The sequence below is a fragment of the Xiphias gladius genome, chromosome 1 (assembly GCF_016859285.1).
Source record: "Xiphias gladius isolate SHS-SW01 ecotype Sanya breed wild chromosome 1, ASM1685928v1, whole genome shotgun sequence".
NCBI classification, from domain to species: domain Eukaryota; kingdom Metazoa; phylum Chordata; class Actinopteri; order Istiophoriformes; family Xiphiidae; genus Xiphias; species Xiphias gladius.
This window is the reverse complement of record NC_053400.1, coordinates 18,755,982-18,778,901: the sequence shown is the minus strand read 5'-3', so window position 1 is coordinate 18,778,901 and position 22,920 is coordinate 18,755,982. Positions and strand designations below refer to the sequence as shown.

General features: G+C 39.5%; 1 protein-coding gene across 2 annotated transcripts in view; it reads right to left on the bottom strand.

The window, feature by feature from the left end:
* The window catches only part of phlpp2 (PH domain and leucine rich repeat protein phosphatase 2), a 38,206-nt gene that overhangs the window by 11,046 nt on the left and 4,240 nt on the right, over nt 1-22,920 (bottom strand). Inside the window, exons 1-7 of one of the 2 annotated variants that reach the window (XM_040130051.1) lie at nt 13,653-16,242; nt 10,009-10,158; nt 9,646-9,836; nt 8,344-8,469; nt 5,036-5,190; nt 2,847-2,993; nt 1,630-1,860 (exon numbers count right to left, since the gene is read on the bottom strand). In XM_040130051.1, coding sequence (XP_039985985.1) covers nt 1,630-1,860; nt 2,847-2,993; nt 5,036-5,190; nt 8,344-8,469; nt 9,646-9,675 — 689 coding nt within the window. In that variant the 5' untranslated portion in view covers nt 9,676-9,836; nt 10,009-10,158; nt 13,653-16,242. Of the gene's footprint in view, nt 1-1,629; nt 1,861-2,846; nt 2,994-5,035; nt 5,191-8,343; nt 8,470-9,645; nt 9,837-10,008; nt 10,159-13,652; nt 16,243-19,036; nt 19,171-22,920 lie in introns of those variants that run through there. The other variant, XM_040130061.1, reaches the window with a different exon arrangement.

The following is a 22,920-nucleotide window of genomic DNA, read 5'->3' as shown; positions in this document are numbered from 1 at the left end:
AGCACACTGTGCAAACTGTGATATATCAGATTTGCTAAAATTAGAAAAAATAAAGCAGTAATATTGTATTTATGATTGCAAAATCAACTGGTTAAATAATCCATCCACCTTTAGACAATTTAGTTTACAGTGACAGATCATCTGTATACATGAGTGGGAGACAACTGCAGTAACTGTGGCTAATATTACTATAATAAATGCACTGTATTCTAAAATTCCCAGTGTGAACGTAGCAGTGGTAAGTATTTCTATTCTAGTTCTAGGAACCATGTACAATATTAAAAAATAATTTCACCACTTTATGTATTGTACCAGAGTTACCTTAGAGCTAATTTTTATCTGCATATGTCATCTTGCTTACCAGAAGCAATAACATGCATTCCTTTTCTTAAATTTTTGGAAAATATTGTGAGGGCCTGTTGATCAGTAAAATCAACAAGCATTGTAGCACCCTTCTTAGGGCCAATTAATGTCAATTTGAAAATGTTGAAATAAAACAATTACACATTTAATACAAGGTCTGAAGATCTATTGGGGGCATCAAGCTAATTTGTTTGTTGTTTTGTGGATGACGGGGGCAACTCCATTGACTCTCCCTCTGTTTCACTGGGGACAGCTTCTGTTAACTTTTTTCGTCAAATTTGCCTTCTCTTATTTGGCACTCTACCTCTTAAAATAGCTCTCAGACAGTCAACAAATAGTAGAGAAATTCTGAGTTCATAACTGTCAGGAAAAGCACTTTGCAGAGATCCAGGCTCTCGCCGATCTAATCCATCCCGTTAATAAACAACAACTTCTCTTTTAAGAGAGCTGCCAGCCCACTAATCAACCACAGATGCACCTTGCCCTCATAAATATAGTCTGCCATCGCCAACCCACAGTTTCAAACCCAAGACTCAATTATTAGCTGGCTGTGGGTGGAGTAGTGGCTGCTGGTTGCAGAAGTGGTTGCTGGTTGTAGAAAAGATCAGTGAGAAGAGATTTCCCCTCTCTCATCACCCACCACAGTGGTTCCTTTGAGCAAGACACTTAGCCCCCAGCTGTTCCTGCGGAGCTGCTAAGAAACCAGCAACTACATGTGACTATTCTGGGATCCCAGGTGTCAGTATAGTGGTGAATCAGTGAAATGCAGAAGAAAAAAAAAGTGTGCTCAGCAAAACTGGCATCTATAAATAAATGTTAAACTATAAAATGTGCTCAGTAGAGTGCAGACCTCCAAGGCCAGTGTCAAAGAACATAACATAACCTCCTTGGTGGAGGTAATAAAAAGGTGAGGCTTAGAGGAGTGGTGGGGAATGGAGGAATTGCTGAGGTTCAGACAAATGTTTGTGTCAGGATATTTATCTTTCTGTCAATGCTGGAAAAGGAATCAAAAAGAGAAACTGTATACATAGATGGCAGTGTAGGGATATTCTCCACCTGTACTTGTATTTACTGAATGACCGACAGGGATAGGGGCCCCCTTTACATTCCAGGTCACATATTGACCCAACATTATCCACACAATGACAGATGGGTGTATTGAGAGAGGGGAGGGAAAGACGAGAGGAATAGAAAGGAAAGCAACTACGCAGAGACTACGCACTCTGCAGAGGCTGAGAGCTGTTTTTTCCCTGGCTGACCTCTTACCGGAGGTCGATGATTTTCAGGTGGTTCATTCGGACCAGAGTACACAACTCCAGACTCTCAACTCTGTTCCCAGCCATGGCCAGCTTGTCCACTGCACTCAATCTCTCCAGCACAGCAGGGATGTGAGAGAAGTTGTTAAAGGAGAGCCCCAGGCTGTTGAGCTGGAACAGGCCACCCAGCTCTTCAGGCAGGGAGCTGAGGTGGTTTCCATCCAAAAGCAGCGTCTGCAGGCTACAAGATGAAAGGTCAAAACAGTCATGTTTTGCTTTCTTTTACTTCAAAGAGTGTCCAAAATATCTGCTTGTGTCCATTTGTAGTTGCAGTCATTGTCTGCTGAGCAACTTCCTAAATTAAGTAGATACACAGGATGAAAACTGGGGTGATTTAGCTTCATGACTTAATCTGATTGCATAACAAAATATTTTAACTACATGCATTTCCCTGACTACATAAAAAACCTCAATCCAGATATTATGAGGACAGGAATTATGTGTAAAAAATTAACTTGAGAAAACAAATTCACAAAAGCAAATCACAATAACATTCCACAAATATAAAACACGATATTTTAGAAAATAAATAAACAAGATTTAAAAAAAACTGATATTACTGCAAATAAACAATTCTCTTTCTTATGTCAGAGTGACATATATAATAACTTTAAGATGGATAAAAGTTCAAAATAAGGTAACACATTGTGTTTTCAGTTTTCTGTATTTGTTTTGAATGTCATTTTCATTGTTGTTTCTCCTCTATTGTTTTACTCTTGAAATATCATTGTTTTGATACTGATAGGATATAATGAAGAAAAAATGTCTATTTGTCAAATTATATTATTATATTATAATGAAGTATATTCACTTTTTGTGCTGAATTCACCTATGGGGAATTTTTGTGACTAAATTAGTTGTTTGATTTTTAATATAAAACTCACATACACATGATCATTATCTCCGTTGAAGGTGGCATGAATTGCAATTTGTGCCAGATTTCACTGTGTGGTTGTCTTTAAGATTTACCTCTTATTGAATTTGTCGGTCCAATTTTTCATGTGCTTCTATATTTACTTATCAACGTCGTGCAGCTCTAAAATCAAATAGAATTGTGCGTGTACTGTTTGTTCATGTATATCCTAAGTTATATATTCATGTATATTCGTGTGCAATATATGTATGTAGTGAATCTATACTATGTATATGTGTGTCACTGTGTCATACCTTTGAAGGTTACCTATCTGTGCTGGGACAGTGTGGAGATTATTACAGGACAGGTTGAGCTCAGTCAGGGTGAGGATCTCACATACACACTCAGGGAAGACGCCCAGACGGTTGTGAGACAAGTTCAGGCTCTTCAGCTGGGAAAACCTAAACAGAGAGAGAACAGCATGGGGAACCGTCAGCGCCTATAGGGCGATAGCAAAAAAATCTGCACAAACAAAATCTCAATTTTTCTTGTTTTGTTTATTGTGGTTTTTCTGATTTTTTTCCCATCTCATTTATTAAAAATAGCATGATAATAGCTATAATATAACCATGAATTAACACTAACATAGTCTGATGTTTCTGGATGGGTCTTCCAGTATCTGACAACACTTGATTATGATGTAGCACTGTCCCTGTGCCAAAGACAAGGTACATACAAAAAATACAGAGTGCTTGTGTTTCGTCAGCCTAACAGCAATCAAAGGCTGCTGTGTGAACTAAGAGGGACTTAGGCTGTTGTTGTTGTTGTTTTCATTTGGATAACAGAAGGTGACTGGTCAAGTACATTGTGATGTCAAGAACGATCACTGAAAATACAGGAAACTCAAGGCTCCTGTCTCCAAGCTTCAGAAGTAAAACTTTTCTGCAGAAGATTCAATGAGACAGACGAGCACCAGCATATTAGCTGACCTGCTACTTTGGTCTACATTTTTAGTGCATTGTGTCATCTGTCCAGGGTGAACACAGTGGAAATTAGATACTGTAGATTCATTCCCCACAGATCCACTGTGGAGTTTTGTGCTGTTATTTGTGCTTCAGGCTTGAACCATGTTATTAATACTTTTTAAAATGCATCTGAAAAAAGCAGCCAGCCCCAGGCAAGAAAGGGCAGTGTTCACATTAAAAAAAGTATTAAAATCACCCCCATTGGTGTCTTAGTATTACTGGCTCATGATTTTACTATATTTAGATCAGCCAGTCATACAATGTTTTACTACATTTGATGAAGATGATCTGGAATACTCTACTGACATTTGTTTGTTAAATGTGTTGTCACCTCCTAAGGTCTCAGCTGGCAGTTTCAAATAGAAATACATCCTAAGCATCAATTCTGATGTGTGCGTGTGTACGCATTTGTAACACGTGTCTGGGACTGGGCTGTGATGAATGAGGTGTTGCCATGTGGCTGCACAGTCAGATCTTCCATATTAACTCTACCTTCCTCTTGTTCCCCCGGGTGCTGTGAGCGGTGGAGGTGGCTGCCAACACTGGTCAGAGTACAGACCATTTCCTTTAATTCATGCTTATGCTTACTAAATATACAGACAAAAAGGAGGGAGCACGAGTAACAGAGGGGTGCAAGACTAAAGCGTAAATCTTCTTCTCAGCAAGCAGTGGAATAGGCCCTTACATAATGTAATATATTCAGCAATACCACAATACAGACACACCCATCCAGCCAACCACTAATGCTGGAGGCACACAACGGGAACTAGAGGGGTTGGAAATGATTAACACTTAATAAAAATGAATCTACTGATAAATCCAGCTTGTTTAAATAAGCTCAATTTCCAATGCAGAACTGGATATGAAGCTAAATTCTTGTGTGGAACGCACTCTGTTTCTGCACATCTGTCATAAATGAGAGGGGATCATAAGCTGTGTGATGAACAAGTGTTGATTATTGTGTTGATTATATAAAGAGCATCACAAAAATCCTGTCAAAGTACAAGACTGAAACAGCTGAGTAGTTGGAAAGCTGGTTATCATAATTGTGGAAGACTTGTGGTGAGCAACATACTGCAGTTTTACTGTAGCAGTCTTTAAGAGCACAAGAGTGTAGGAAATGCAACAGTAAATATGTTGCAGCTAAAACAACAGAGGTCTGGAGAAATTATTGTTTGACTATCAAATACATGGGATAATACAGCACTGACTTAATGAACAAATCCAATAATAACCAAAAGTTTTGTGTCATTAATGAGCTAATTCTAGCTACTTTTTCTGTTTATACAATAGTAGCTAAGTTAAGCACAAGGATTCTCTCTTGTGCTAAAATATATTTCAGCAAGACAGACACTTTCTGTCTTTCGCCATAAGGACACGATCCTGTGTTCTCAGGCTGAAGGACAATCTCCTTTTTTCCATGCCTTTATAAGCAAGATGTTTGTGTAAAATTCTTCAGGTTAGGGATGTGCGATTACCTGGGGAGGTTGAGCAGGCCTCCAGGCCCCTGCAGGCTCATGAAGTTGTGTCGCAGGTTGAGGTGGGTGATATCCTGGCTGTAGAACAGATATTCAGGCACCGCTTCCAGGCTGTAGCAGGACAGATCCACCATGCTGACTGTCTGAGACACCACCTATACACACGGTTTAAGTGCTTACAGTGAGTACTACCATTTTCTGTGCCGGCAGAGCAAATCACAATCAACATGAAATCCAGTTGGTAGCTGCAGTGTTACACATACATCAAAATTTTTCTGAAGTTTTTGACATAACATTATTTTCAGAAGTGGTGCAACTATACAGTTGTCAGGAGAAATTTCTAATACTAAGAGCTACAGTATGCCAATCCAGCTTACTTCAGCTAACACCTGCTGTTTTATTCAACAACTAACCATTAGCTCTGCTATCAATATACACATCTGCCTTTTCTCCTTAAAATAAATGGGTTTTACTTGTAAGTTATCCTCAAGTGACATTGATATGACAGCTTTATGATATACAACTAAAACTTAATTTCAGTGACTTCCCCATCAGCACCAATCAAATCCAATCAAGAAAGCCAGCATTCACCCATTATATTTAGACAATAAAACCCCTTTCACACACAAGGATCCCAAGAGCCTTTGATCAACACAGTCAGTCAGCACCCACATTAACACCACATGCCTTGTGGTGAACTCCAACCCTGAATACACCAGTTGGCACCACTATTTAAAAAGTCTTTAACTTAAGCGACTTGGAACAATGGACACTTAAAGCATATTCTGCATATTGGCCTCAGACTATGCAAGCATCCAGCTGCCTTGCCAAAAAATTTCAGGCAGACAATGCCCCAGTTTCCAGAACAATAAAGTTTATCATCCAGGGGAAACACATTTGTTGTGAGTTAAAAGAGTAACAGACTAACTCCAATAAGAGTCAGTTACAGTCAGTATTTAGCAAACATATGCAGACATACGTACACTGAGTTGCCAGCTTATCAGGTACACCTATCTAAAACAAATGCAGTCTAATACAACAGCCCTGCCCTAAATCCTACCAACATGAAGGTCATTTTAAAGGCTGTAGTTTGTTATGATGTTGAATTGTATTGTGTTAGGCGAAGATACAGTAGTAAGCCCTAGGGAATGAATGCAGGATGCACAATGTTGTCACAAAGAGCAAAACTAACCTGTGCGAGTGTTGACGAGTGTGTAATTGCATCTACATGTGTGATTTTGTGCTTGTTGTACCATAGTTAAAATCCCAGGCTGCTCTCCCTCCATCATCTCAGAGATGATTGTCTGGGGACAGTCTCCTCCATTAACCACAGGGCTGCACACTGTGCAGCAACCTAGAAAATGGGACGGCCGCTCAACAGAGCGTGACATCACATCACTGCTTTCAATGATGACAAAGATAAAACTACTCATCTCCCACAAAAAACGACTCATCTGCCAGCCACTTTAAAAAGCAACTCCTCTTTAAAAAGAGTAATTAAGGGATGGAAGAGTGGGCGATGGACACAGAGTGAGAGAGAAGAATTAAAGAGGGGAAGAAAGAAAATAGGACAAATTTGCTGTTTTAGATGATTGGCATCATAATTACACATCGTGAATGGGAAACATTTTGAAGCTATGTGACAGAGGAAGAGGACAAGGAGATAGTACAAACTTAAAGGAGACAAGGTCCATCGAAAATGACAGCTGTGTGAGTAGGGGATAAAACCTCATGGCATGAATGGAGGTGCAGTGATTTCTACCAGTTACTGCGGTCATCAAGTAAACTACACATCAATTCAGTCATTCATACATGAAAATTGATCGTTTCCTGTGGAGCTGAAAAACCAGGACAGTCTCCTTTTGTGTGGTTAACAAACTTATACAATTAGCACTGCTGACCACAGCTAAACTTATCACATTTCTGAACGTTTTTGTTTGCCAGCTGATGTGTGTTCCAGCATATATGCTGTTACAGTTTTGCATTTCATTGACAATCCTTAAAAATATGTTAACAGCACAGCTCAAAAACCAAGCAAGTGGCTGCTCACGCTATTTCCTAAGGAATATCTAGTCCAGTCAGGTAGTACTTGATTGACATCTCCAGTCCTGTTAGCTGTCACACATAAAATGTCATGATGGCACTGACAAAAATATTATACTTTAATAACTTTAAACTTTAATATATTAATATAACTTTAATATATTAAAATGTACATTTCCTCTTCCCTTCATTTGTAATAAACTGTACCAACTGTTTTTTATGTATCATAATTAGTTTAAAAATGTAACTCATCTACAGGAATATATTTCACGCATTCTGCATTCATATAAATAAACATTCTGATATGCTGCTCTATAATGTATCTCAACGCTCAGTATTCGGTCTTATCCTGCATGCCCATTTTGCAAGCACAAATGCACTGATTCGCTCCTTCACTCACTCATACACGAACACACACATACACATGCACACACTCTCTCTCTCTCATTTACAATTTATGCACTGTAGCATAAACACTGGCCCAAATCCACCAAACCTTCATCGGTCATCGACCCCAGTCTCCATAGAAACCTCTCGCCTAAGTCTTAGCCTAAACACAGTGCGCTAACAGGCAACTCTAACCCAGTAATCCATACCACCATGGTAGAGAGAGATCCTGGACTTAGCATGAATCTGCAACTAATTGGATTTTCTTTTTTTTTGTTGGCTTTCTCCTTCCATGGCTAATTGTATGCTGGCTCTGCCTCAGTGGAGGCTCTCATAGAGGCTGTTCAGCTCCAGGAAGAAGCTGCAGCACAATAGCCATTAATTAGGATATTAGAGACAAAGCAAGCTGAGCAGAATAGAAACAATGAATTTTTTGAAGAGCAGCTGTGAAGACCTGGCAAGATTCTCTGATATACACACAGTATATAATGCAAATACAAAAATGTGTTTGGGTCATTTAGCATCCTCTAATCTACAGTGACTTATATAACAAAAGCTCAATTGCTGAGAGCCATTGTAAAAAACAAAAACAAATAACAACTCATTAGAAGTTTCCTCTTACAGAAGTAAAAATATAAACTATGTCAACAGAGGTATGCTGTTCAATCAGTGCCAGACACTGCTGAGAGTCTGCCTCTGTGGGAGCCAATCAGATGCACTCAGACAGGTAGTTTCTGATTGGACAACTCAAAAGGCAGAAGACAACTGTAGTCATAACATCTAACCTCTGATTTAAGTAAAAGCGTAGCGGAACCAACTGGAAACAAACAAACTGTTGCTGTACACACAGTAACACACACTCTTTGTCTCTTGCTTACTTTTGATGCCTGCCGATGCCATCGCTGGTAGTCTGCCAGTGTGTCAAAGTTGACGAAGTATGTCTGGGCCTGTGATCCAGCTGAGCTGAACATCAGGCAGTGTTGCCTCCGCTTCACCTCCTCCACCTCAATACAAAGACAATACACAGATGCGATCAGGAAGAACACTGGGAGAGACAACCCAAATGGAAAATGTGAATTATCATTAATCATTATTACAGATTGTAAAACAACATATCAATTTTCACTTCTTTTACCACAGATATACAGTACATCAGTCTACGTGGTTTCAGTATTCATTTTGTGATGACATGTTGCAATTTACATTTTTGCGATACCAACTTTCAATGTACCTGTCTAATCTTTCTCTACTTCAGTGATTGAGTTCTTATATTTGCGACAAGACCCCTTAGACAACATGTCCAAAACTGTTTACTTCAGCTGTGTGATAAAAAAGTAGGTTGAGAGCGTGAATTCAACAGTGAAATAACAGCAATTTTTTTTAGTTTTTTTGTCTCGTTTAAATAAAGTTGTTCCTACTTAATCAAACACAATATGTCCTGTGGTTGTACAATTATGGTGACTATGAGTGAGGTGATTAAGCAAAATACACCACTGAAAATTACATCAGCACAGAAATGTAAGCTGCAATTTTGCAGAGCAACCTATGGAGCCTCCTTTATACAACTTTTTTCACATATGTAAATATATATAAATAGACGTTGATGTGTAAAATAAGTGGAGTTCCCTTTTAAGTGAAAATTTTGATGATACAAAAACAACAGAAAATAAGGGGAGAGAGCGTGTCCCTGTCTGAACATCAACTTGGGGAGTTGCAGTTATATAGCATTACCTACTAGACTATCAAGCTGCCCTGTTGGTTGGGTCTTTAGAGATATCAGTCTTTAAGGGTGGACTTTTTTCACTTAAGAGTACAGCTCTGCTAAGTTTTGAGGCCAAGCGATTACAGGTTTTCATTATAACAAAAATTTTACTTGATTAGTTACCCTTTTGTGGTTCAAGGAAAACTGTGACAACAACTACTGTATTTTCTCAAGTTGGAGAGACAATCTTCATATACTCTGTGGCCTAAACAGCCTAAAAGATTGAGATGCGTATCTTAAGATGACACAATTCTGCATGTACAGTATTGCATCATCTCTATAACTCTATCCAGCCGTTCAACACAGCTGTGTTGTTGTAGAGTATCTACACTCAGCCTGGAGCTTGGGCTCGGCCCTGGGCAATGTGAAGGGTTAACATTGCTTCAGTTTGTCTGGCCGCCAAACACTGAACTCTCACCTTTCCCCCCACCAGGGGTAAGATGTGCATCTTCCCAGTCAGGCTGTCTTTCACGGAAGCCACAATTAAACAGGTGCCACAGAGAAAGACCTGCCGCTCTGCCCACTTGTGCAGCTGTGTCTTGCCCTTCCTGACGCTGAATACGCCTTTCAGAAAAGTGCGCTCCTGCTGGTCTGCATTGACTGGATGCTCTGGAAGAAAAAGCCCACACACAGTGGTTAGTGTATATCTACAGACATCAATCTATTGCACAAGAATCCCCAGCCCTCCTGTGACAAACAAAGTCAGCTAATTAATACCAAATGTTCTGCAGCTAAACACAAGATGGAGGTTTCCAGAAAATGAAGTCATATAGATACTCACAAGTCAGTATGATATCACCCATAGAGTTGTCAACTCCTTAGTGTAGTAATTCCAGGAACTGGCCTTACATCAGCACTTGGGATGGACAGTGGCCTTTTATCTCATATACTGTACATCTGGATAGATCTCATCCACAATAATAAGTTTGACCTTACAGTAAGAAAAGAAGGTTTATCCATTAAACTCCATTATTAAAAGCTATTAAATAAAAAAACATATTAAAATGCTGCTGTTCAACACCTTTGGGACATTTTGTTGCACAAAGCTTCAGGCACAGGTTGGAGTCAGGTTTGATTAATTCAAATGTAATTATTTGAGAATCTTTCTCTTTCTCTGTGTAAGTTTGCCAAACATCGGCATCCAATTCATGTCATACATTGCAAGAAGGTACAAAAGCAGGTAAGAGACAAACTGTGTAGTCAGTGTTTTGTATTAGCCTGGCGAGGTCAGTAATGGATGTTATGAAGCAAAGTATAGCTTAGGGTTTATAGGGTTCAGGTATTATTTGGCAGTACCAATCAGGTTCACTCAGGTTGAGTCTTTAAGACGCGGGTATGGGCCTGGTTTGGGTGTCGGTTGTCTGAACCATAACGTCTCAAAGGATCATTGCAATTAAGGATCCCAGCTCTTTTTCTTCTTAAGATCACAAAAATTCCCCCTGCCTCTCAGGTCTTAACAGATGAGACTTGGATCTGTGAAATGAGCATGCCAGTCAACACATCACAGCTAAGGTGAACAGCAGGTAAACTGCCAAGGTGTCCTGTGAATGCTTTATGAATATATATCTGTCTCTTTCCTTCCCCTGCTTTCTCTCTATCTATCCTATTGTTGTCCTAACCTAGAAGAAGTATCAGTCATGTTAATAAATGAGTCAGGGTTTTGTCACATTAAATTTCACTCTTTTCAATTAAATTATGCCAACTTGCACAGCAGACAGCCCTGGCTGGCCTTTGCTGAAGGACACACCAGACAGCAGTGTTGCTGTCTCTGCCAGGCTTCAAGTTCACTTGGGTAAATGGCAGGTCAAATAAGCACAGAGGAGACACTGCCTCAGCCTCTTGTCCTCTGTTGTTAAATTTTCCTCAAACCAACTTATGCTGTCTTCCACTCACTGGCAATCTGCTCTCTCCATCTTTCGCTCTCTCTCTCTCTCTCTCCTTCTTTCTGTCTGACTTGCTCTTTCTCTCCACCTTACCTTTCATTTCACAAGAGCATCCAAATGAAATGAAAGCCACCTAATGTTTTTCTTCGCCAGGGAAATTGATAATGAACAACACAAGTGCTTCTGACAACAAACTGGCTGGCAGATCAATAGCATTGCCTAATCCTTGGGTGACCCCTCACTCAGAGAGAAAATTAGAGACACGAACCCTCGCAGGGCCAGTGCTTGGTAGTATGGAGCTATCTAAAAACAGGAAACACCTGGACTGTAGGTCAGTGCTTTTTTGGTATCAAGCAAAATATTAAAAATTGTCAAGTACTTAAAGCTGGCCTTGAATGCTTAGTCATACTCTTCCTTACTTATACTTTAATCAGACAGCTTAAGACTTAAATCATAACATTACCAATTCTAGATTGTACTGTATTTAGGAAAAGTTCTTGTATGGTTGCTCATGTTATTTAACATTTCAGAAGACAAAAGACTTTTGTAGAATAACATGTTTATATTCCTCAAGCTATCAAAAAAGAATCATTTTGGTGATGATACCAAAACTCATGTATCGCATTGCCAATAGCACAAATACATTTCAAGCGATACTCTGCCTTACTGGACAGAAAGAGAGAAAAACTATTTCTGTGTTATTGCCCTTTCATGTGTATCATTGTGAGAAGATGAGGCATCACTACCATCATTACTATCATTACTACTGACTTTTAAATCCATTCAAGGAATCCAACACAAATCCCTTCTCCAGAATACAGCTGACAGATGAAAAAAGTTAGAAGAAACTAAATATAATGTATTCATTGAAAAAAGTTATCAAGCAAAACACACGCCCACTAGAGTGCACACATCAATTAACTCATCATCGCACACACGCTTGCCACAAACTGACACAGGTTGACAGGATGCTCTCAATGGCTTAGTATCACCAGAAACAAGCATACTTATTTGTGCTTCTGTGTAAGAATTAGCTTACGATTACAACACCTCAGACTCACAACTAGGGTACACTTGAAGCACCTTCGGCTCACAAAGGAGCATTAAATAATTGCAGATATCATAAAAAACTAGATACTATAAATAATTTCCAGGTTTAAAAGGCAATGGCAAAACAATCTTCAGCTTGACCTACAAGATCTACCAAAGTGTTAATGTAAAAGGAGGTTTCAAGTCAAATATAAAGAGGTCTTTAAATATTGACAAGCCTGTCAACAAGTCAGGACTTAAGGGTGATGGACAGCTGTCATGGTAGACAGACATAACAGAACTAAGGGAGAGCAAACACTGTGTACTCACAAACCACAAAGCATTGGCACTTACAAAGGCAAGCACAAGCTCAAGTCATGTGGCGCCTGTTTGCTGGTTGCTATCAAACAAAACTTTAATAATCAATAAGTAAAATAATACCTGAATTGAATGAGTTATCCACTGGAACTATAGATGAGATATAGGCACATTATATGCATTATTTAGTGGCACTGAGTAACTTAGAAATTATTATGATTCTGGATTCATATATGACATAAAACAAACCTTGGTAGCCGCTGTTATTTATTATTAATCTGCGATTTAAGGTCAGTAGCTGTACAGAATAGTTAAAAGCTGTGTTTTTAATTGGCTTCGGTTTGAGAAGCCACTATGTGGGGATAGCCCCTCGCTCACAATGTCAAGTGTCCTGAGTGTGGGAAGACAACAATTTGCATACCCAAAGACATTGGCAATGAAAGCAGATGGCACCAAACTGACGGAAGTTAGTATTTCTTTTAAAGAGGAGAGCAACTGTGGTCACCATGAATGAAGAGCATTATTTTCTACAGCACAAATGTGAAAGTCTGCCTTTGATGAAAACAGTTCAAATTTAACCCCTGGATGGCCATCTGCCATGGGATATTGTTATAAACCAATAAAAATAATCATGGATTTAAAGGAAAAAATGTCCAACTGCTAACTTGTCAAAGAAGGTGTTTTTTTGCGTTCCCGAGGGTGTTATTGAGAGAGGATGGTACCTTGTCAAGAACTGTCATCTAGAAAACACATAAAAAATGGCTTGGCTCAACGGAGTAATTGACAGTGCATACAAATGGGGAATTGAGCAGTATAATGACATGTTGAGGAGAACATGTCATGTCGGATTACCACCTGAATTAGACTGTGTGGAAAATGTGAAATAGCATGTTATGTCGGATTGTAAAATTGTGTAATTTTCGGGTTTGGCATCTCATCCAAAGTAGTGTTTTCCACCTAAAAACACCACTGCACACAACATATTGCTTTTTGCACTTCCATACCTATATAACCATCCGTCTGAAAATGTTTGGCCTATTTATGCAAACAAAACCCAGCCATAAAGATCCAACTTCTAAAACAAACACACATGCTATCCCTCAAGGTCTAGACTATGGGGCTATTAGTTGCCAAGGAAACAGGTTGCTCACAAAATCAAAGTCCAATATGAATTGTTAAACCTCCATACTCTCACCAGTAAGATCTGGCTGCTCCGCAGAAAAACCAGCCAAATCAATCCCATCCTCCTGATGACAAATAATGCTGACCATTCCAAGTGGCTCCAGAGGGGTTTAGTGACATGGCCGTACATGCTGTGTAACACTGTTTTCTTTTGATGTTTTTGTCTGAGCAAAGGGAGTCTGGAAGAGCATGGCCACAGAGAAGCTGTGCTGCTTCCCCTCAATGAATCATCAACCTGTGTCGAACATCTTCCTTGGATAAGCTCCCAAACAACAGGGACAGTGTGACAAGTGGCAGATTATAGAGTCATCTGTACGACTTCTTATCTCTCCTCTGTTCATCTCAAGTGTGGAAGCAGCTTTCACTCGCCTGCAAACTCAGGGGCATCTCACATCACATTTCATGCCAGATGAGAAACAAGGCAGCAACAGGTCAAATCCTCTTCCCTTATCACTGAAAAATAGAAATGGACAGAGAAACAGATCGAAAGATGGATAGGAGAGAAGTGAAGTGAAAGAGAGAAGGAATAAAGGAACTGAGAGGGATATGAAAGTTGTTGATAAGATACAATGTGTTTGAAAGATGAAAAATAACAGAGGAAGTGAACTGAGGAACTCGAAGATGGTGGAGGGCTAGAAAGGAATTAGTAAAATTGAAGCCAATTGTCAAAATTGATTTTTAGAGGAAAATAAAACTGGGGTAACTGCTTGTCTTCATATCTATTACTATAACTATGAACTGATATATTAATAACATAATGTGAATTATTAAATATTTGAAATAGAGAAGCAAAAATTTGTCAGTTATTCAGTGTTGACTGACCGAAACTTGATCTGCAACTATTTTGAAAATGAAGTAATTGTATAATTCATTTTTCAAGCAAAGTTGCCAAACATTTGATGGTTCCAACCTCTCAAATATGAGAATATCTAAAATAATGGTGTCCATAAATATCTATAAATTGACATAATTAATCTGCAGATGAATCAATTATAATAATGCTATAATGATGATGATATAAAGCAATTGTTAGTTGCAACCCTAATTTGAATGATAAACAAGAGTAGGAATGTGTAATTCAGAACAGCTGTTGATTAACTGGCTGACAGCATACATGATGTATGTTAGCAAATTCACCATCATTTCTCAAAGCACGCCTGTGCACACAGTCAGTATCAAGAAAGTGTTAGCACCACTCTGACTTCAACCAAAGTATCTGTTCACCTGCAAACCTCTTAAGAGTAAATGAACAATGCAAAATGCTTCATTTAAAATGATTCGTCATTGTAGGAAGGATGAGAAATATTACACTTACCCCAAATCAGGTAAAGTGGCTGTTCTCTGTTTTTAGTCACATATTGGATGATTTCAAGGCAACCCATGAGCACTCAGTTGAACACACTATTGCCTGTATTCCAGACCTTTTTTGTCTTGCTCAAGATTGCATAGATTGCGTTAGCATGCAGTAGGGGGTCAGTGGAGGCTGAAACACAGTCTGATTTGATTCAGAACAGCAAGCTCTTTTTGGCAACAAATTCAAATCCAACCCCTGGGTGGACTGTGTTTACCTCTAATTAAAGAATTCTTCTTTAAACATTGTGCAAGAAATTCAATTCTGATATCAAATATAGCACGCCTGCACTGTGCAGAACACAGACGGAAGACACAAAACGGAGTACTGCTTTTGAATACAGATGCCATTGAAGCAGACCATTAAATGGTGGATATTTTTCAGCAGTAGTAAGAGCTCTAACTTGAAACTGACCATGAGTATAGAAACAGTCTGCAGGTATCAAAGGGCAAAATGGAAATCCTCAGGAGAAACAGAAATCCATCACAGAAACACAATTTTATAAGGAGCTGGCAGGAAACCACAGACGGCCCGCTCTCTGCAGAGCTCTGTCGCTCGGGGCAATTCTGTGGGAACCCAGATCTGAACAGAATTTCATTTTTCTCTTAAATCTCTCAGTCTGACTGCTTCTCCAATTTTTTTTCCCTGTGAACTAATTCTTTCTCCCTTTCAACCATGAAGTGAAGAAGCAAACTTGTGCTTGGTTATTCACTGTGATTTGTCTTTCTGTTCCTCCAGGACATGATTATTATGATAAACCACTGGGCCTCAGACATTTCAGACATTAGTTCACTGTCCATGTCATAACAGCTTAGGACATCTTCATTTTGGTTTAATTTCCGCTGGCAAATCAGTATCAGCCAAATCAATAATTTATTAGGGGAGTTCACACTGCTCATAGATGACTTATTTCCTTCTGCTCCGACACTGACAGTTAGCCTGACATGAACTGTGGACAGCAGCTTCAGGTCTCTAAGCTCAGAGAAAGCGATGTAAGGCAGAGATCACCCAGGCAGAGGTGGAACAGCGCCAGAGCTTACAGCAGGCCTTGTCTGTGCTGCAGCTGAATGGGCAGACACAGAGAACCACTGGCCCTCAGGTCTCTGCAGTTGTTTTCACTAGAAGCATTTTCTATTAAGTCAGCATTTAGAAATGTTTACTCCCTTGTCCATGTTTGTTTTCATCTCATCTATGCACCACAGGAGGAGGGTGTGTGGGTGTGTGTGGTGGAAGCAGGAGGGTGGAGGGTCAAGATGAGTTTCCTGAACAAAAAAGAAGACGGTGAAGTTTGATAAATTACCTGCTGCATTAGACTTTAAAACACTTAAATGGTTTGAGAGAATAAACGGCCTAAAAACAACGGGGTTAGAGATTAAATTTGCATGGGAATAAATGGGTACAAAGACAAAATGGACACTCCTGCTAATGAGCAAATGAGCACACCAACATATAAATTAAAGCATGCCCTTCTACTGGCATGTAGACCATTGATTTCTTATTTCAAAAACCAGTATCTGCTTATAACCCTGTGGCTCTGTTTGTATGCCTATGAAGAGGTTAAATCGAAGAGCAAATTTCCTCCTCAGACTAATTAATTTGAATGTTTTTCAGAGGCCTGAAGAGGTGAGCCTAACTAATATTTCACAAGAAAAAAGATGGGAGGAAGACTAGAAAATATAAATGGTCTGTGGATTATTCAGAGTAACCAAGACATTGTTTCTGTGGAAAGACATGCTGCTGCTGCTGATTTTTTTTTAATGTCATTTTTAAATACTGTAAACACTATAAACAAAACCCGTTTGCCTCCATTGTATTGTTGTCATGAAATCTCTAATACAGGTATCCCAATACCTGGGCACATAAAACCAAAACTATCTGCACAATTATAGACTTTTTAATCAACTTGCAATCCCACAGGTTTATCTTATAGCTGCTTTCAGGTAGGGAGCCAGTGATGTAGACTCTCAAAGCCTTTTAAATGCAGAGCTGACACATGCAGTGCACCACATCAGGTGGTTCTGTAGTAGCTGTAGTCCTTACTGATGGACCACAGTTTTCCCCATCTGCTTAATCAGATCATTACTCCTGAAAACAGCTGTTAGACAAGCAAGCACCCGGGAAGAGAATCTCAGAACAAAGCTTTTGTTGTGTGGTTAAACAATACACAGCCAACTTATACCACCACCGTGGGTGGGCATGCAAAACCAGGGTTACCTTGTGCCAGCCAAAAAATTATGTCGATTGGTGAAGATGTATGACTTGAGAGCTCAGGAACACCAGCACGAGGAAGGTGGGTGAACATAAGGACATAATTCAACACAACCACAACAACCTGCATGCTATACTGCCAGTCACTTCTTTCCCAGTTCTACAGGAATCACATGGCCAAATCAAGTTGTCTTGTTGGCCTTAGCTGGGTATTAAGAGTGCCTGAGTACCAGTCATGCCTGGTCCCTGTTCCTCTTTTCCCATGAGTTGACAAAAGGAGGCAGGAAGTCTCCAAGGGGCCTGGCTAGACTGTGGCCAATGTGGCCTGACTACTGATAGTAGCCAAGATCCAACCAGTTCTCATGTTGGCAAGAGGCAAACAACAGTTCCACTGGACACATAAGGACTAAGAATAAGACTGAGGCCAGAGCGAGCTTGAGATCTGACAGCTAAACATCCAACGTATTACAAAGCACATACCAAGCACAAATGGTTATTCATTCTAAAGAGGCTAGCTAAAGTCAGAAAAAACAAAACACAATATAAAAGCTGCTTATAACCCAAATTTTGTTGATGAACAATCATTATCAAGACTGAGTAGTGTTCACTTGTCTATCAAAGATAAAGCAAGACACTATGGTACCTTATAGCATACAGAAGTGTAGGATTCAATTTGCATGCTTCCCTCCTGAGCATCAAATATGTCAGATCCCTCACAATCATATCAGACATGTTACATTTTTACAACTACGCAAATCTGAATGTGATCTTGTTTCACATGGTTAAAAAACTAATTAAAACTGTTTTCACAATCACGTCTTAAAAGTTTCCTCATGTGTGTCTAGTCAACCAGAGAATTTCAATACAAATCTTTTGAGATTTGTGTTTAGCATGTACTTTTATTCAGTGGCAGCACTGCATTTTAATGGAGGGAGATTTGAGTACTTTATGTTTGAGGAATGATATGTGAGCCCTAGAAGTGTAATTTGCTCAGTCTTCCCCTTTCTCTGGCACAGCAGCACGTGAGCAGTTCTAACCCAAAACATAAGGAGTTCCACTGACTCAGCAGAAACATCAGTCGTTAATTAAATGGAAATGCATTACAGAACATCATTCACCATTTACTCTTAATGGCAAATCCTCTAATTGCTGCTACTTTAAGAGTATCATTAGACACCGCACAGACTCAGACAAGGAGCGCTAGAGATGTCTGTGGGTTTATGTGAGCTGTATTAAGACACATGCAGGTCTTAATGCAGAGTCATGCAGGTCTTCTGCATAGTTCATGTCAAGCCCACTGTCAGTGTCAGACAATTTTCACCATCACTGGTTTCTCCAAAGAGTCACATCCATTCTGCTACTGCATTAATATATCACACTGACATAGGGACATTTAATCATTCCAGTCCTGGGGTCATGGGAACATGTTGACAGCAGCAGGTGAAAGGCAGCCTACACTGGGATGGAAAACACCACTGGATGAAGGATGGTCAGTCACCCATCATTAGGCCATGATGGCATTGTGTTTGTGGTATCGCAGGCTATACTGACCGCTAGAGACAGCTTCAGAAAGGCATCACTCTCAGAGAACCTCAAACAACAACTGCCCTCACTTTATCCAGAGGAAAATCTTTGCTCAAAGCACACACACTTTGACACACAGACAAAAGATTAAAAAGGGATCTGATAAAACCGTTTTGAAACATTTGACCTGCTGCAGTCTGTTTTTAGGTGTTCAGGTCTGTTTTCAGAGGATGACACTAGACTCATACCAGATCTTGACTATCTGCTGAGTGGCAGCAGATTTGGGTTGATGGCCCCTGTGGGTCAGTACTCACCACTGTAGAAACGGATCAAACAGCTGAGGTCTGAGTTGGCTGCTTCTTGCTGCAACCGTACAGGGTCTGCATAGCCCATAGCTGCCAGGTAGTCATACAGAATCTGGAGGGGACGCTCAGAGGGATCCAGCCTCCTAAAGGAAAAAAGAAAAGGAGAGGTGGCATGACAATGCCCGCCAGTTTCTTATACAGGGAACACATACAATGGAGCATTAAAATCAAACTAAAGGTGGACAGTTTCTTTAGCTTCGTTAAAAGCAGCAGACAGTTTATGAATGGGATAGCAGAAGAGTCCAGGCCAACTCCTAAGACAAAAACTCTTCTTGTTCAGGAGTGGCAGAGTCCAAAAGTATAGCACATCAAATATGAATATACGGCTCTACAAATTTCAATAACTTTTCCATGTGTAAGGGTGCGTAAATTATTATACAAAACAGTAATATGTAGCACCTGTGGAGTTAAGCTTCTAATACAATAATTTGTTGTAAAATCAACCTAAAATAAATCTAATTAACTGACCAACCAGACTGTCTAGTGCAGCAACAAACAAAAATCCCTCACCAGCGTCCTACCCTTGCACACTACCAACTTAGTTCAATGGGGCACCTGGCCAAGCTGAAAGCACCACTAACAGAAAATAACCAGAGTTACAGTGGTGGAAAGTAAAGTTTTTGGTGTTTGGAGTTTTGTTACAAGAAAAAATGTCAGGATGGTCATTTGGAGCCACAAACTGACCAAACCAAAAAGTGGAAAAAATGCAGCTGTGCAAAATCCAAAAATGTTATTGGCACTGCATCTGCACCTTCAATGGTTTTTCTCTAACTGTGGATTTGACTTAATCTGAGGAAAAATCATCTCGGTCCACTAATAATCACTTTAAGGACTCTTGCCGCTGATACCTCTCAGGATGAACGTCAACCCTGAAATCCAGCACCCCTTAGCATGACACAAGCAACCTTTCACATAAATGTTTACTGTCTGGCTGCATGAAAGAAGTCTTGCAGGCATGACGGCAAATGCAACTCACACTTTTGCTTTCAAACTGATCAGCTGTAAATGGTCAAACCAAAGGCTTGGGGTTTACTCATACTAACTCACCTACTGAAAAGATAATCACTTCTGATTTATACCATGAAGGCGATGAGCTGATGTTAGTAAAGATTAGTTTGTGATTTATATCTAGAGCTGGACTGATAAATCTGCCGGTTGATACTGGCATTTAACAGACATATACAGACGGTTGACAAATTAAAGGATAAAGTTGAATAAATGAGTGTTAGCAAAAGAAGCAGAAAAAAACAAACATTCCCAACTGTGTAAAACTAATTATTTGCTGTCCTTTGCAATGTACTGGCAGGTACCTCCTGCCACAAAAAGCTTTGAATATACAATTTAAATCATGCTTTTTGTAGGTAGACAGTAATGCCAGGTCTGTACTTGACTAATCTTAGTCACATAGATATTCAAAATATAGTCAACATAAATCTTGCAGTTATTTTAGGTTAAAACTTTATACTCAAAGCAAAAGCAATAATATCAAAAACATCCACCATCAGTTGTTTTCTGTTGCTAACGTTCATAATGCCTAATCTGTTTTGATTATTTCCCTTGTCCAACCGGCCTCTCACCCGGCCTCTACCCTTTGCCCTGTTAGTGGTGAGTACACAAGGTAATGGCCCTGCATCACTTATTTGAGTTGTACCTAACCAAGCTACAGGGGTCACCTGACCTTCAAACATTCATCTGTTAATACAATGTGTCACAATCTTGCCTGAGGTTCTGTCTGATCTTTCAGAACCAATCATGGGGATATTCTTGAATTGCAATTAGTCTGGTGCCTGACCATGCAGAATGGACAGTAGATATAAGCAGACGAGATTTCTCTGCAAGGTGGCTGGTCTCACTTTACATTTCAGAGTGAGGAGCTCAGTGATTTGGGAGGCCCATGGTATCAAGCCGCTAACTCCTCTGAGAGGAGCCAGTTAACATGTCTGGGAGCCTCCCTTTGGAAGTGTTCTGGGCATGACAAACTGGGAGGAAATCCCAGCCATACACAGAACATGTCAGACGGATAGCATATTCCATCTATTCACAGGGCATTCGGGGATCCCCATGGAAGAGCATATTGCTAGGAAAAAAAAACCACTGGACTCTCTGCTCACCCTGTTGGCACAGTAACCCTGACCAGGATAAGTGGCTCAAAAACGGATGAATGGAAGGATGGATGTCCTCCATCAACTCCACTTACTCAGTAGTTTTATCTTAAAAGGGAGTTTCTCTGACTGAAAATACAACGATTCCTAAGCAGGAAAGAACCCAGACCAAGTCTTCCTGTGAGCAGCATATTACTACAAGCTCTAAAAAGAAAATCACTAAAAAAGCCTCCATCCCATCCATCATGTCCTTACTTACAAATCCTTCTTCAGAGCTTGTCTCGGTCCTGTCAACAGTGTTGTATGTTCCTATCCTCATTTATACAATATATGCATTTATTATCCATCACAGTAATAAAAGTTATTACACATAGAACATTTATCTAAAAATAGTTTATAAAAAAAAATATAAAACTCAAAAATCAGTGGAGTCCTTGCTCATGTATTTTCCATAAAAATATACAATTTTTAAGTAAATGCATTTATTGCAGCCCTGACTTGTCTTCACTGTGTGTATGTCTGTAGGAATTAAATTTTCCTTTGTATAATCAGAAGTCATATTTTCCTAAGTCTCCAATGCCCTGTTTTGGATGGTGAAGACTTTAATATTGAATTTAAATCCATCTGGTCATATTCACTGGCAGACTGCAATTTAAGTGCTGCACTGCGGGAATATAAACTGAACCAACACAGCCTATCCACAAGCTTACCAAAAGCCTTTCATTTATTACCATTCTGCATTACTCTGCATGCCTAGAGCTTTTAATCAGCATAGATATAATGAACCTGGTTCATATGCTTTTGGTTGATTACACCATCGTCTACCACCCTTTACAGCACGTCCAAGGCAGGATCTTCTAGCCATTATTGCTCACTAACACAACCATTTACAAGTCTCCACTATGAATGGGATTTTTGCTGGTACCCCACATCTTAGAAGATTTTAAGATTTTGCTCTGTGTCAATATACCACATCATTAAAAACAACTGTGCAGACAGTAAGACTCACATAGAATATGCCATAAGTCACTGTGATTTAAGCTATAGCCGATTTCTTATTTTAAACTCTCCACTCTAATATCTTCACATAGGCTTTCCCACGAAAGAAAAGGAGGAACAGCCCAGATTCCTTCCAGGTCACGGATCAGTGAACCAGCTTTTTATCCTTTCACAGATAATCAAGGGGTCATTTTCTATTTCGGTCTACATACTGTATGTCTTCTGGAGCTGAGAGAGGCGTATAGTTATGTTCCCTGAGGGTATCCTGGGTGAGATGCTGTGGGAGTATGGGATGTTAAAATAACTGCAGCAGATCCTCAGTGCTATGTTTGCCTTGTTTGCATTAACTCAAGCTTGTTTAAGGTGACATTCTGTTTGTGGTTGTTATGGACAGGATATCAAGTAAATGCCATGGCCTGGTATAGTTTTTTATATTATATAAATGAGAAAGAGAAGTGGACATTTATTTAGAGATATAATGCTTCTAAATTGCTTTTGTTAGATGTTACTTTTTGCCATTATTCCCATTTCAGTTGTATTTATCTGTGTGTCTGATGGAATAGATGTGCTTCCATTTTAACCAATGCAGCTGTATAAAGCTGCTGCGTAACATTCATGTTTCACTTGCACTATACTGGCATAACCACAACCAAATCATTTTTTTACATTTCAAGTTATGTTTTAATTCTTTCACTTTTTTCCATTTCCATGTGAGTAGATGATTATACATTA